Source organism: Orbicella faveolata, unplaced genomic scaffold (assembly GCF_042242905.1).
Source record: "Orbicella faveolata isolate gen_17 unplaced genomic scaffold, um_ofav_v1 contig_13, whole genome shotgun sequence".
Classification (NCBI taxonomy): domain Eukaryota; kingdom Metazoa; phylum Cnidaria; class Anthozoa; order Scleractinia; family Merulinidae; genus Orbicella; species Orbicella faveolata.
Genome location: NW_028301540.1, coordinates 21420001 through 21433938, shown reverse-complemented (window position 1 = coordinate 21433938; position 13938 = coordinate 21420001). Strand labels below are relative to the sequence as shown.

At 40.0% G+C, this 13938-nt stretch overlaps 2 protein-coding genes and 1 pseudogene across 2 annotated transcripts; 1 reads left to right on the top strand and 2 right to left on the bottom strand.

The window, feature by feature from the left end:
* Positions 1-643: 643 nt before the first annotated feature.
* Positions 644-1108, bottom strand: LOC149115562 (uncharacterized). The gene has a single exon (XM_089285701.1). It carries the CDS (start codon positions 1106-1108, stop codon positions 644-646), a length of 465 nt encoding a protein of 154 aa, XP_089141827.1.
* Positions 1109-2276: 1168 nt separating this feature from the next.
* LOC110051128 (uncharacterized) lies at positions 2277-5850 on the top strand. Its single transcript, XM_020757115.2, has 3 exons — positions 2277-2426; positions 3026-3093; positions 4298-5850. The coding sequence occupies exons 2-3, from the start codon at positions 3076-3078 to the stop codon at positions 5156-5158; spliced, it is 879 nt and encodes a 292-aa protein (XP_020612774.2). The 5' UTR covers positions 2277-2426; positions 3026-3075; the 3' UTR covers positions 5159-5850.
* Positions 5851-6568: 718 nt separating this feature from the next.
* On the bottom strand, positions 6569-8556 carry LOC149115561 (uncharacterized; annotated as a pseudogene).
* Positions 8557-13938: the final 5382 nt, after the last annotated feature.

Sequence of the window (13938 nt, the reverse complement as noted above, 5' to 3'; positions counted from 1 at the left end):
AAAAGGATCAACGACGGTACCTAATTAAACAACGTTCAGCAACTGTTGATATTTAAACAATGTCCAACGAGTGTCCAGATCCATGGCACCTTGATTTTAAGTCTAGTCTGACTGGTTTCGTGACTTGTCTGCCACTCCGAGTTGTGTACGAGGTGGAGTCCTTGGCCTCAGTTATGTCAGATGAAGGTGGTACATGCAGACCTTGAGTTGGGCTTTCCTGAGCAGCTGTAAGATCTGGGTGGTAGTCCTGTGCTGGACACTGCGTGTGTGTTCCTTTAAATGGGACTTTGAGGAGTCGGTGCTCAGGGCCACTTTATTTCGTCTGATTCTTCGGCCCCCTATATTTAATACATATGACCTGGGAAAGGCATATTGATGCAATACTGTCGCTGCTTTCTACTCCTTTGATCCCAGCTCGGTTTTTACTCTTACATGATGACCTGGTCGGAATTTAGGTAGCTCTTTGGTGCATCGGTGGACATGGTAATAGCAGTCGAAACGTCGCGATCTACATCTTAAAGTGACTCCTTCGTGAGACAAACGAGTGAAAATTCATCTATCCTATCTTACACCACGATGAATAATGTACACATCTTTAATGACACTTTTGCTTTTTTTTTTTTGCCATATTTCATTCTCCCTTCTATCTCTGACATTGCAAGCTTTCGGCTCCGGTAGGCCATGCTACTGTTAATCTTAACCTGCATCTCATAGAAAGCTGCGATGGAGGTAAGTTGATCCCTGGAATTGGGGTGGCTCTGTACTCTAGTAGTGCTTTGTTCTTGTCTTTGCTTTTCCTCCACAGTGATTTTGCAGTTTTTACTGTTGCTTCAAACTCTCCATTTGCAAGGGAGTGCTTTTGACTCACGAGGAGATGTTCACATTTGTAGCCTTTAGCAAAGTACTCAAATTCTCTACTTGACACCCCAACCAGTGACCAATCAATTGCCGGAATGCCATGCCGACAAAAATGCTCCTTTAGGGCTTCAATGGTTTCCTGGTTTGCGAGGTCTTTTAGTTTGGTTAGCTCAATGTATTGCTTGGAGTGATAATCAACTAGTACCAGGTGATGTTCACCTTCAAAGGTGAGTATGTCTGATGCAGCCATTGCATTGCATGCGGAGACTAGACTGCGGTGACTAGGCTATAGAAGAGACTAGACATCGCTGCATTGAAATTACTTTAAGGTGAGAAGACTGGATTTTTAACTTTTCCCTCGATTAGCATGACACAAAGGGAAAGTGCGAGCAGTTACTTCTTCAGTTTTTGCCAGTAAATATAGTTATTGTGTTGCTGCTATTTGGCTAGTGCTGCTTCATAGAACTGTTTTCTATCGATTCGAGGTAATTTACTTTTAAATTTCACCGCGCGGTTTTAAGCTTCCTTATAAGCTTCGTGGTCTGTTCAGGTTTCTGTATGCCGCCTTCTGAAGAAAAGCAAAACATCTATTACCCCTATTACCCTAAACCCTAAAACCCTAACCCTAACTCTAACCCTAAAACCCTAAACCCTAACCCCTGTCTGATAATGCCAAATGACGTCAATTCAAGTCATTTCGTTCAAGGAGCAGTTGCTGCTAAAATTACTCCCTTCAGAAAATATTAGTGCAATATTTTTGTCTTTTGTGACATGAGTAACGTTTGCTTGGCTTGAAATTGGAATTGTAAAGTTAGCGTTTGATCTAAAATCGCTGTTAGTTTTGAACTTAAGAGTTTGCTTTTAGTATTTAATTTGTGACGTCAATGTACAAAATCACTGTCCATCCTAGCCCTAAGAAACCAAACTAACCATTTGTCGAGTCTTGAATAAATCTTTCGGGGTGAAAAGGACAATCTCTATCGCAGCATGGATATTGTCGATCTCGGCCGAGGAAGAAAACGAATTCTTGTAAACAATCTTAGCCTTGTCACGGTTGTCCTAATGCATTAATCTATGATTAGATTGATGAGTTCGTGACGGACTACACGTCACTCAACTTGTGGCCAGTCTATCTTAGCGCTGAAGAACCAGCTAATTGCTCGCCCAATCTTATTAACTTGTGGAACTATTGCAGAGTAAAAAGGATATGTTGACGACAATACAAAAGGATTGCAGATCTTGGTCAAACGAGGAGTCAAGTTCTAACTGCGTCGACCATGCAGTTCACGTGAATAATTTTGGTCACCGTTATAAAGATACCTTGTGGTTCTAATGCGTTAATTAATGATATATTTATGAATTCGTAACTTAAACATTAATAACTTGTGGCAAGTTTTGCTTAGCCCTTAAGAACCAGATGACACTTCGTCGAGTTGAAGGACTTCTTTATCTGTCGGAGCTGTCCCAAAGAACTGTTACTATACTCGACGATTTTGATCAAGTTGTATTTTTGTTCCGAACAAGCCTAAGGATCAATTACAACGAGCAAAGCGTTTACACTTAAGAAGGTAAGCGATTTCTTTATAAAGATGGGAGCATCGAAAAAAAATGGCAATATTTTGAAAACATAAGATGTTTAGATTCCAATCTGGAGGTTCTTATAACGGAAAAGACGTACCCGTGGTACCTGTTTGCCAAATGAGCGTCCAACTTGTTTTTTTGCTTCTATAAGATTGCCAGAAGAACATGAAAGACGCAAAAAGGCACGAAACATTCCTATGGCGAACCCTCATTTTCCATAATTGTAATAAATTATAATTGACGGCAGCGCTAAATAAAAGCGTTGTTTGAGGTTTGAAGTTTGAATTTACGTGTCATTGAAAATCACACTAAAAGATTTTGAAAGCAGACAAAAGAGATCTGGAAATCGAAATAAACCGGAGTGTATCCAGGTGACATCAGAATCTAGAGTGGAATCCGGAACCTCCATGGAATAAATATCTTACATTCGATGGTATCAAGGAAGAAAAAAAAACAAGGGACGCCACCTAGGAAACAAAAGGAAGATCAGGAAGACTTTAAAATGAAGATGTTGAAAAAAATTAAGCCAGATTTATGATAATCCATCCACGACAGTTCCTCTTAACGCATTCTGCTTTATTTGCAGACTGAAAAAGTGAGGACATAACACCAGCTACGTAGAGCAGAACAGAACTGATGGAGTTAACCCTAAAGGTAATAGGTTCAATCCCCAGCATAAGGAGTTAGTGACTGAACCATAATAGAAGCAAGCTTATTAATAGGTATACTATTTGTTGCCAACAGTTTGACATAGGTATTGGCCCTTGAAAGAGAAGATTAAGACTGTAAAACGTTGACTAAAATCATTAAAATAGACTAGTTGAGCATTTTAAAATGTTCTTTACTCTAACAAAAGCCTTTAGGTCCATATTTCCTGTAAGACTAATTGAGCTTGATAGATACATAACTTTGTTGCCATGTTTCTTTTATTGGCTCAGAGGAACGCTGTCATAACAAAACAATCATTTATAGCAGTTTTTCAGATTATACGATCCCACTTTTTGGTAGCTTAATTGTAAGGATATTTTTGGTCATACAGAGATTCCAAGCAATGACAGGAATTACACTCTGTTTTATAATGGCGCTCTTTGTTATTGATTATGTGGCGCGGGTTCGAATCCTGGACGCGGCATCATAAGTGGGTTGAGTTTGTTGTTGATTGTCGCCTTGCTCCGAGGGTTTTTTCTCCGGGTTCTCCGGTTTTCCTCCATCCACAGAAACTAACTCTTCTAAATTCCAATTCGATCTGGAAACAGCGACGCAGAGCCTCTCCGTGGGATGTGCAAGTTCCTATTATTTTATTTGTTTATTATCATTTGATCTTTTCTGGGTGTTTTAGGTTCCAAAACTAAGCATGCGACTGTTTAAGAGTTTGATCGATTTGTTTTGGATTTGTTTTTGTGTTCGCTGCAGGTTTCAGGAGGGGAACATTTTTGATGGTGAAAGGTACTACATTACCAAAAAAATGTTAGGCAAATACCGCAATGCCTCTTAGAGACTGCGTAGCTGGGAGTTTCATTATCAGGGGGGCAAGACAACGAGTCAAAAACGAGTGGCGCTGGTTAGCTTGTCTCCAAAAAGGACCAGAAACCCGAAAATGGTCGAAAAACATGGAGGAGGTTTTACACGAACCTCTCAGCTAAAGAAAAGCATGCTGAATATTCAAGATTTATTCAAATTACTAAAATAGCGTTTGAGAAATTGTCCAATACCGAAATTCAGCAAACAAATTCCTTTCGCACGTCCATGCTACTTGTAATACATGCATTCTTGTATCGTCCCTGCGATTCTAACAACGTACTTTCTTTCCTTTTTATTTTGTCTGATAACGTCTGTCTTATTCCCCGTTGTTTTTCAGATGCTGCTACTAAATCTGTTCATGGTTCTTTTTGCCGCTCTCTCATCTTCGTTAGGACGAAAAGCGAAACATTTGCCACTCCGATCAAGAAAAACATGGTCTAGACCCTCGCACTCAATAATTAATGAGAAAGAATGCGGTCGTGTTGTGTACAACCTTCCTCGCTTTCCTTCTAATAACATCTTTCCTGGAGTTCGTTCATTATGTGTGCGTCTGAAAGAAGCCGAGTTATTAAGCAAGCTCAAAAACATTGGCGGTTTCAATCCGCGTTATATGGCAACAAAGAGGAAAGACGCGTTCAAATTTTCCGACCTTTCTGGAGACGAGCAATCTTTATCTCGCAAATCCTCCATCTTCCCGCCAGCCAAACATGATCAGCCTCCTAAGAGCCAGACGAATGTCGAGTTGAGTGCAAATAGCTCATACCACTTGATGGATCAGATCAAACACGTTAAAACCAGTAGCCAATGGAGCGAAAAGAGGATGGTGTCTTTAAGCCCAGGTTCAGTTGAACGTGGATGCTGGAGACGAGGCTCTGTGGTGGAGGACACCTCTCTGGTGCGCTTGTGCACTGAATGCGCTGCGACTACTAAGCTTCCAACATCAGTTTTCCCGCCATTTATCAACGAGGTTATATGCGGTGACGTTGACCATCACTGCTATGGTCCCATAGGGCAATGCGCACAACGTGTTTTAAGGTTCACGTTTCTTCGTCGCACTGGAGAGTTTGTACGAGATGATGCACTTAGCCAACTTCTTGGAATTGATGTCAACGTCGAGGAATGGGAAGATTTTGAGCAAGATATCAGGTCGTGTTGTGAATGTCGGCTTTTTTCATTTCTTGCCCGCCAGGAATCGTAACAAGAGGTGCCGGGACTATTGCATCGAGCGAGAAAACCTTATTTAAACCAAATACCTTACTTCTGTTGCTTTTTTCACGAGATTATCGGGACAGAAAATCTTCATTAAGCTTTGAACACTGCGCTCACCGTTTCCAAAACCTATAACTCGAAGAAAGATTACAATTGAAATAGTTTCAATAATTGCAGAAGTGTAATATTTTTTTCGCAAATGTGTATTAAGTGTCAAGAGTAAATAAAGCATTGTTTCTGTAGTTCGGCATTTTACGATGAAACGAGAGATAGTCTTCTTAGCTTCTTCCTCATGTGAACGCAATAATGACCATATTTCTAACAGCTTAATGCCGTTACAACAGCTCTTGAGCCATAGTATCTCTTACTGTTAATTAATTAAACTGTTTTTTCACATTCTGATGTTCATGTTGAAAAAACGTAACTGAAAAATAAAATAAATAATAATAACTTTATTTAAGTGTCAGGGTAGGTATTTAGCTTACAGAAGCTAATTGGGGACACTACTACGTTACAATGTATTGAGATTTAAAATGTACAGTTAAGAATACGAATTAAAATTAATTGGGTACACTAGGAATAAGTAAGAATAAATAATTATAAATAATATAAAAACTGTTTCTAAAATTACAAATACAGTATAATACAAGAGAGAAATAAAAATTGATATTTAAGTGAGTAGTTCAAGAATTAAGAAGGGCATATAAGGCAGTTTGAGCACGCATCCTCGATTAGAGCACTGAGGTCTTTGAACATAACTCCAGGTACAATATGAGGCGATCTGATTTCTCCTCTTCTAGGCATAACTCTGTAACGTACGGTAGGCACTCACTGCGATATTGGGGAAAACTGTCTAGGATGACAGATCAGCCAAAACACTTAAAAGGCGCATTCGTGGCAAAGATCTAACTGAGTTAATAGAAGCCGGCTGCAAGGGTTGTATCCTCTGCTCAACATGATACGCTTAAATCTTATCAGCGAAGATTTTTTACAATAGATCAGCTATCGATACATTACCTATAACGTTTAGCTTTATCTTTAAAACATTTTAGATTGCATTTTGTATTAATCATATTTTAGTGCAGATATTTTAGTCTACCCAGTTATATATTTTGTATTAGTCGGTCCCCTTATTAGATCTTACTACTATGGGTTTCACCCAGGCTACATGGTTTGACACGCGTGCTCTTTTGAGTAAGTAAATTAGTGCTCCGGGCACTAAATTGGATCATTACAGTAATAATGCAAACATTCTATTTACTACTTTTACGAGTGTTTTTAAATCTTAAAAGGATTTGCAGAACTGTTCTTGTGAGAAGCCGTCTGTTATCCGCCAACCGTAAGTGCACACTTCTGCGTGCTAATGATCAGCTGCAGTAATTCCTCAGAGTGATAAAAGTGTTGACAAGCCTGCACGACTCCTGCCGTTCGCGGATGAATAAGTTATAAAGCCTTCATAGTTTAGCTTTAACTAGGATGTCTTTTAGGGACTTTCCCTTGTGATACGAGATGATGGGGGCTCCTTAAAGATTTCTCTCAGTAGCGGGTGATTATCTATAAGGTGCCATTTCCCCAGAAGTGTGTCTTTTAGGTTAGGCAACGCCGGGTGGTATTGCGTAACAAAGGGCAGTATTTTCTTTTGTGCGGTTTTGTCTTTCTGTGCTAGTGACATTTTTCTATCAGAGAATTTAATCTCTGAAAGGTGTTTTTCTACAATTCTAGCTGGGTAACCTCTATTCTGCAGGCGTGTTTTGAAATTACTCATGTTTTCCTCAAAATTTAGTTGAGAGGAATTTGTTTTCAGAAGCCTCAACGCTTCTCCTTTGATAAAGCCTTTCATGACGCCTGGTGGGTGACACGAATAGAAATTCGTGTATTGAAAGGTCTCTGTAGGTTTGAAATGAGTTCGCACGTCAAGAATAGATTCCTTATTGAATCTGTAACCTTTGTACACTTTCGTGTCCAAGAATGTAGTTTCAGTTTCTGAGATTTCAGCCGTGAATTTGATCGTTGGGTGAAAACTGTTTGCCTTTAGAAGGAAGTCTTCTATTTTGTCCCTACTTGTGTTCCACATAGATATGACGTCATCGATGTATCTTTTCCAAAAATGGGTTTTGTGTAACTTTGTCTGAGTATTTCTTTTTCTATTTGGCCATAAATATGTTAGCAAAAGCTACGGCCATTTTCGTTCCATGGCTGTTCCATGAGTTTGGAGGTAATCTTTTCCACTGAATTGGAACGAGTTTTCTTGTAGAATCAGATTTAGCATTTCTCTTAAATACCTGCTAGGAATTGGAGGGTTCTCCTGGTAAAATTCTTCATATGCTTCGCATACAGTGGTAATACCCTCCTCCTGTGGTATGTTCGTGTAGAGACTGGTGACGTCCATAGAGACAAGAATGGTGTTTTTAGGCAGTTTAGTCTTCTCGATGAAGTTAAGAAAGTCTGTTGTATCTTTAAGATACGAGGCTTGCTTTTGTGCTATTGGCTGAATAAGGTGGTCAACAAAAGCTGAGATCCTTTCTGTAGGGCCGTCACACCCTGATATAATTGGTCTACCAACAGGTGTCGGTTTGTAAATATTTGTAAGTGTGTAAAACACTGGTATTCGCGGAGGGTCGCGCGTAAGGGAGAGCCATTTAGCCGTCATTTCGTCTATGGAGGGTCCCCAATAGGTTTGGCGGGATGCGGGGTTTGGCTTTTTTTCGCCGTGATATTTGGGATTTGAGCTGAAAACAGGGACGGGAAGCGGGAATTACAATTACGAGCGGGAGCGGGATTTCGTGTTTTTATAGGGTTGTGATGCGGGATTCGTAAGGGGAACAGAGCGGGATACGGGATTTCAATTCTTACATGACCTCATAAATTGTTATTGACCAACACAAAAACCACAAGCTGGCAGAAACGTACGTATAGCTGTGCCAGGTTTCAAGTAATGAATAGCAACAGCTCTGTACCCTGTCAGGTTCTGTCAAACATATCCATTATCGCTTGACTACATTAGTACCATGAGACTGTATGAGGTCTTTGAGTCCTATTTGTACTGATTGCGATCATTTGTGTTGACCTCTGACATCAATGACATCTGTCCATTTCCGACATTTTCGACGCTTGTGTCTGTAATCTTGGCCCCCCGATCCTTTCTAGTTTTTCTAGTCTTTCGACCTTTTCCAGAGCGCTTGGTTTGTTTTGGCCAGGATGACCACACCGGATGGCGGTGATAGTGGTTTACCGTACGAAGTATGAGAATTACGAATTGTGTCGCCATATTTTACGAAAAGGATGTGCGAGCAGGAATGCCTTCTTTTGGAAAGAAATGTTCTGAGCCCAGATCTCAAGGAAAGTGAAGACGCTGAAAGCTTTGAAAGAAACTGTCAAGTGTATTTACGGGCCATCTCTTAAATATCGGAATGAACAACCTTTTCCTTTCTCTGATACGTGGACAAAAGAAAACAAAACAGTAAGCCGTTTACTGAAAGAAACTGCTACCCATTGAATTCTTTTGTAATCTTTTCTACGATTTTCATTTTTAAGAAGTTTGTGTTAATAAGTAAATTAATTATTAATTTAAAAAATTATTAATTAACGCGGAAACGTCGTTAAAAAGTGGGCGGGATTGGGATTTCCAGACAAAAAAGGGCGGGATGGCGGGATGAACAGGAAAAAATGGGCGGGAAAGCGGGAATTGAGAACCCTATTGTGGACCCTCTCTATGTGGCCTTCTTGTAGTAGTGATCGAATCAATCGATGAACTTTTTTGGCCGTGGTGTCAACCATAGGTTTGTCTAGGGGTCGGTAGTTATGTATATCATCAAGTTGGACTTGACCCTCGTTAAGTTTATCTGTTCTGTTCATTACGACGGTTGTGGTGCCCTTATCGGCTTTCTTTAGTACAATGTTCTTGTCACGCGATAGTTCTTTGAGAGCATGTCGCTCTCCCTGTGGCAGGTTGTCTTTCGGCCTGTTCAATGTGATATTAGCAAGGTCAAATTTGACTTCTTCTAGAAAGGTTTCTAGAGCAACTGAGGGCTGGACTGGTGGGTCCCAGTCTGACTTGACGTGGAAAGGATGAGGTTCTTTGTCGTGACCGTGAAATATGTACTTAAGGCGCATTCTTCTGGCAAAATGACTGAAGTCATTGAGTAGCTGGCGCCTGATAGTGTTTTCTCTTGTCACGGGAGCAGAAATGAATTTCAAACCAAGGGATAGCAGGGTAATTTGCTCGTCTGTCAGCCGAGTATTTGGCAGGTTTTTGATATGTTGCTTGCGTGACTCAATGTTGTTTTGAAAGCGTTTTTTCTCTTTGATTTTTTTCCGCTCTAATCTTTTGCGGCTTTTAACCGCTTTGTTATCTGTATTGTTTCTTTTCCCTTCCTCCCTTATTTCTAGCGGAAACCATGCAGACCTATGACCTATAAAAAATTTGCCATAGCACAATTTAACGGCTCAACTCTACTTTAAATTCCTCCTTATTCACTCGTGTTCATGAAGGGCACTTCATGTTGTGTAAGTTACACAACATGAAGTGCCCTTCATGAACACGAGTGAAGCGACAAGAAAGGTCGAGCGACCGAACAGAGAACGGCAAATGTACAAATGTTACGAATCGTGGAAGTCGTGTAGGCTAGTCAACCCCATTTTACATTGATACGATTATTATGGACGTGCCCCGTTCTACATCGTGCAAGACATACCAGCACTCAACTAACGTCAAGGAGCAAAAAGCAAAAATACGCACTCGACATATAGAGTCAACCCCGTTTTAAAGAAGGGATTTGCAAAAGAACAGGTGCGTTTATATCAAAATAGCTCCACATTGCAGATCAGCCATCGAGTGCCCAGAAATCTAGAAAAAATGCCGTCAAAGAAACACAAAATAACGAGGTCGAGCTTCAAAAAAGTAAGGATCGAAAAGTACATTACGCCATTGGCTAGCTGTTATAGCCAATAGAAACCAGGCATGTTCTATCCGTCACAAGCTACTAACTATGGGTACACACCACGAGAAGTTTGTGCCAAGCCGCAGAATGTCTTGCATTCTCACAGAGGTACGAGTTGCGCTAGCAACTTCAGACGTATAGAGTATTTTAGAAATACCGGCAACTGATGAGATCCACATGGAGGATCGAAACCATGGTCTTGCCTGAACTAAGCCGAACAATGGGATATAAAACACGCAAAACAGTCAACAGGACTTGCGCGTAAACAGCTACATTTAAATCATGTGGTGCCAGAACAACCAAAGGAGGAATAAACCTATACATCGAGCAAGAGAAACATAAGCTCGATCAGATAGCTGCAAGAAACATAAGAATGTCACTAGACAAACGTATAGCTTTCTCAAAGTACGGCTACGGCGTCTCCGAAGGAAATCGTACAAGAACAAATATGATATCCGTGATAAGGATCTACCTACTGTGCTTGCAAACAGTTCTAATCACAGCCGGGCCCGGCGTCACAATATAGAATGCAAGTAAGCAACATGTTCACGGTAAATTTCATATCATGTTTTGTCCCTCAAAAGCAAATTCATGGAGACTTAAAAGCATATCTTGCAATAGAAATGAGCCTAAACAATGCATAAACACATGGCAAATTACAGAGGTGTCAAACTCAACGAGTCGACGTGCAGATAACAGCGGAAACCATGCAGACCTATGAACTATAAAAAATTTGCCATAGCACGATTTAACGGCTCAACTCTACTTAAAATTCCTCCTTATTACACAACATCGTGTCGAGTGACCGAACAGAGAACGGCAAATGTACAAATGTCACGAACCGTAGAAGTCGTGTAGGCTAGTCAACCCCATTTTACATTGTAATTCACTCTTGACCAACCAATGATTGCAATAACATAACCAACCCCAGAGCTACCCCCCTCTTACTCAGGAACGTTACAATGACTTGTTTATACATGTAACTGATCGTTTCACAACTATACTTGTAAATTGTAAGAATCACTGTTAAGTAAAATGTTGACTTCCCTTTAGTTTTGTATTTTCCCGCTGCTAATCTTAAACTCCATTTCTGAAGGCATACAGGTTTAATTCCTGGATATTCAGTAACACACTTTAAGATAACATCAGCGCCAATATCTTCAAGAGCAAGATCACTCTTCTTTGAGTCTTGACAACCATAACATTCGTTGACGTTTTGAAGGGAAGCGACGCTACAATTTCTACACTTGCACGTAAAGAACACAAACACCGTCATGGGATAATCATTTTGATCTACATTGAACGCATGAAGTTAAAATAATTTGAGAAAGTGAACGGACTTGACTGTTATTACGAAAGTATATTAGTTCGAGATAGAAGAAGGCGCGAAGATAGTAAAGACGCGCCACGCGTTGCAGTCTTACTAGTATCACTCTTCGACTTCTACATATCATTGCCTTCGAGTCTGTCCATCAGAGCTCGTTCGAGTTCTTTGTCAGCATCCACCTCCTGGTATTTGGCTGTCCATTCTCCATTGGCCAGAGAGTAGTCGGCATACAGATCAGCTCGGTCGTCACCGTTTGACTATTCAGTTTGCGATGTTGGTAAGCGTGAGCGGTCATTCTCTTCAGCGATATAATAAATTTCAGAGTTTCCTGAGTCAATGCTCATTTCTGAATCAGACGAACTAGAAGACATTGTTAGTAAAAACAGAAATCGGTCGACTGCGGAGTCCCAGCGAAAGAACTTGTACTGTAAAAAGGCTTCTACACTCGGACAAAGTAAAAGACCTGACTGGGACAGCCGAAGCATTCGTTCTGGATTTGACGTCACAGCTTTAACTCTCCCCAGATTCCCCATGCGCAGTCGCGAACCATTCGAAACTCGGTTTCGAAGGGGCACAGAAATTCGAGGATTTAGCCAAATCGAAAAATTTTTGTGGCAAACTACTCCACAAAATAAGCTTTATTATTTTAGCGAAAAAAAAGTTTTGGTGTTAGGTGCACTTTAATTAAGGAATACTGTTGAGCAAAAGGGATTTTAAAGCGAACATTGTGATTATAGACAGAGTTATTGGCAAAACCTGTGTTTCTGCCGTGATGACCGTAATGTTATAAATTGGTGGAAAATGTGTGTGTGCTCATAGTTCTTTCAGTTTCTATGTTTAGCCAAACAAACATTTCATGCTTTGCAAGATGTCTAAATTACTTCAGAAACCTAGCTGCTGATCGGGTAAAAAAAATTCTTATGCTCTGTAGGAAATGCATTCTTTTTTATTTATTTCATTTACTAGCATTTGTCAGTTGCAAAAATTAATTAACAATTTAGTAAAGTAGAAAAAAGATAAACAAATGGCGAGGAAACCTAATAAGAACCAACTGGGCTTGCACGCTTAGGTAGGCAGGATGTATAGATTAATAAATAACAGAATATTTAGCAAGTAACGTGTAGGTCACACTGAAAAGCAAATGAAAGAAAGCCTTGACTTCTCTCATTCAAAATGCTCTCTTTAGCAAACGATTTAGCTGGTAACTAAAGTGCCCATAAGTGACTTTTTAATTTAAAATAAATTAATCAATATACTATTTACATTTCAAACTTAGATATTTGTTGCTGATTGTGGGTGGGAAAAATTCTTATGCTCTCAAGACCAAACAGAAAATTGAACCATGGCGATAATTTATGGTATGTAGTAAGAGATAAAAGCAGCTCGTTCACCGATGTTAGTTTAAAAGAAGGTCCCCTGCAGGAAGCAAAAGATTGATCCTCTTTGTAAAAGGTAAGCTGTAAACACCGTGAGCATACTGTTAGCAAAAGTACCTTAGTGCCTTCCAAATCAGTGCGCTCCTTGATTTCTGTTAAGGATCGGAGTTAACTGCGTTCCAGTAGTTAAGATTAAACTGTATTGTCCTTATAGCTTACGAGTTTTCTTATGGGCAGTAAGAGATCTTTCCAAATCAATTCCTCTATTATTTATAATGTCTTGTAAGTGTTTTCAGCCATGGTTTATTTTCCATCTTCCAAGGATCTGTTGAATTCTGAGGGAAAGCGAGTCTGTTTTCCTATAATGGAGTCGGAAACTTGGCCTGGAGCGGAAGGTCTATTTCCCTGAGTATAAAAGAAAAAACAACGTATTGTTACTTCTCGAAAAGCGTAAACCCCTTCATGGATCTAACGCTTAATGTAATATTTAACCGAAAGTTCTCAAGTTAGCCCGAGTTTCAAGTCCCTTTCAATATCTTCTTATCTTTCTTTATTATATCTTATGTGGATATGACCGCTATCTCCCTTGTGTTTTGTTATTTCATATTGTGACACCCACTTCTCGAGGTTATGATAGGACGTAAAAGGGGAAGTCGTAAAGTTCTATAAAAAAAATGACGCGCTTTTAAAATCTCTTGAAATAGTTTCGCACAAGTAACGAACAACGAACATATTGACACGGTTTGGCGTTTTTCTTTCTGATTGGCTAAAGCCTTGATAGTGAAAGCTCAGCAAATCATTTTCTGTATCCTAACAGGGTTTGTAGGCATTGAGCCCTTTACAAAATTGTATGCCCCGACCACACTAATCCAGTTATCCGTTTTCGTATCAACAAAAACGAAGCAAACTATTTTCGCCCACACGAGCGATTTCGTTTTTCGTTTTTTTTTTTTCACCTGTCCACAATAATGCGTTTTCATTCGAAAACGCCTACCATGAGAGTTCGGTACCTTCTCGCCTATCGTCTACATTAAAACACCCGAACATGATGATGGAAGCCGCAATATATGACGCTTTTTTCGGCACCGTTTTCAAATGCCTCCGTTGTCACCTATCCACGCTAGAA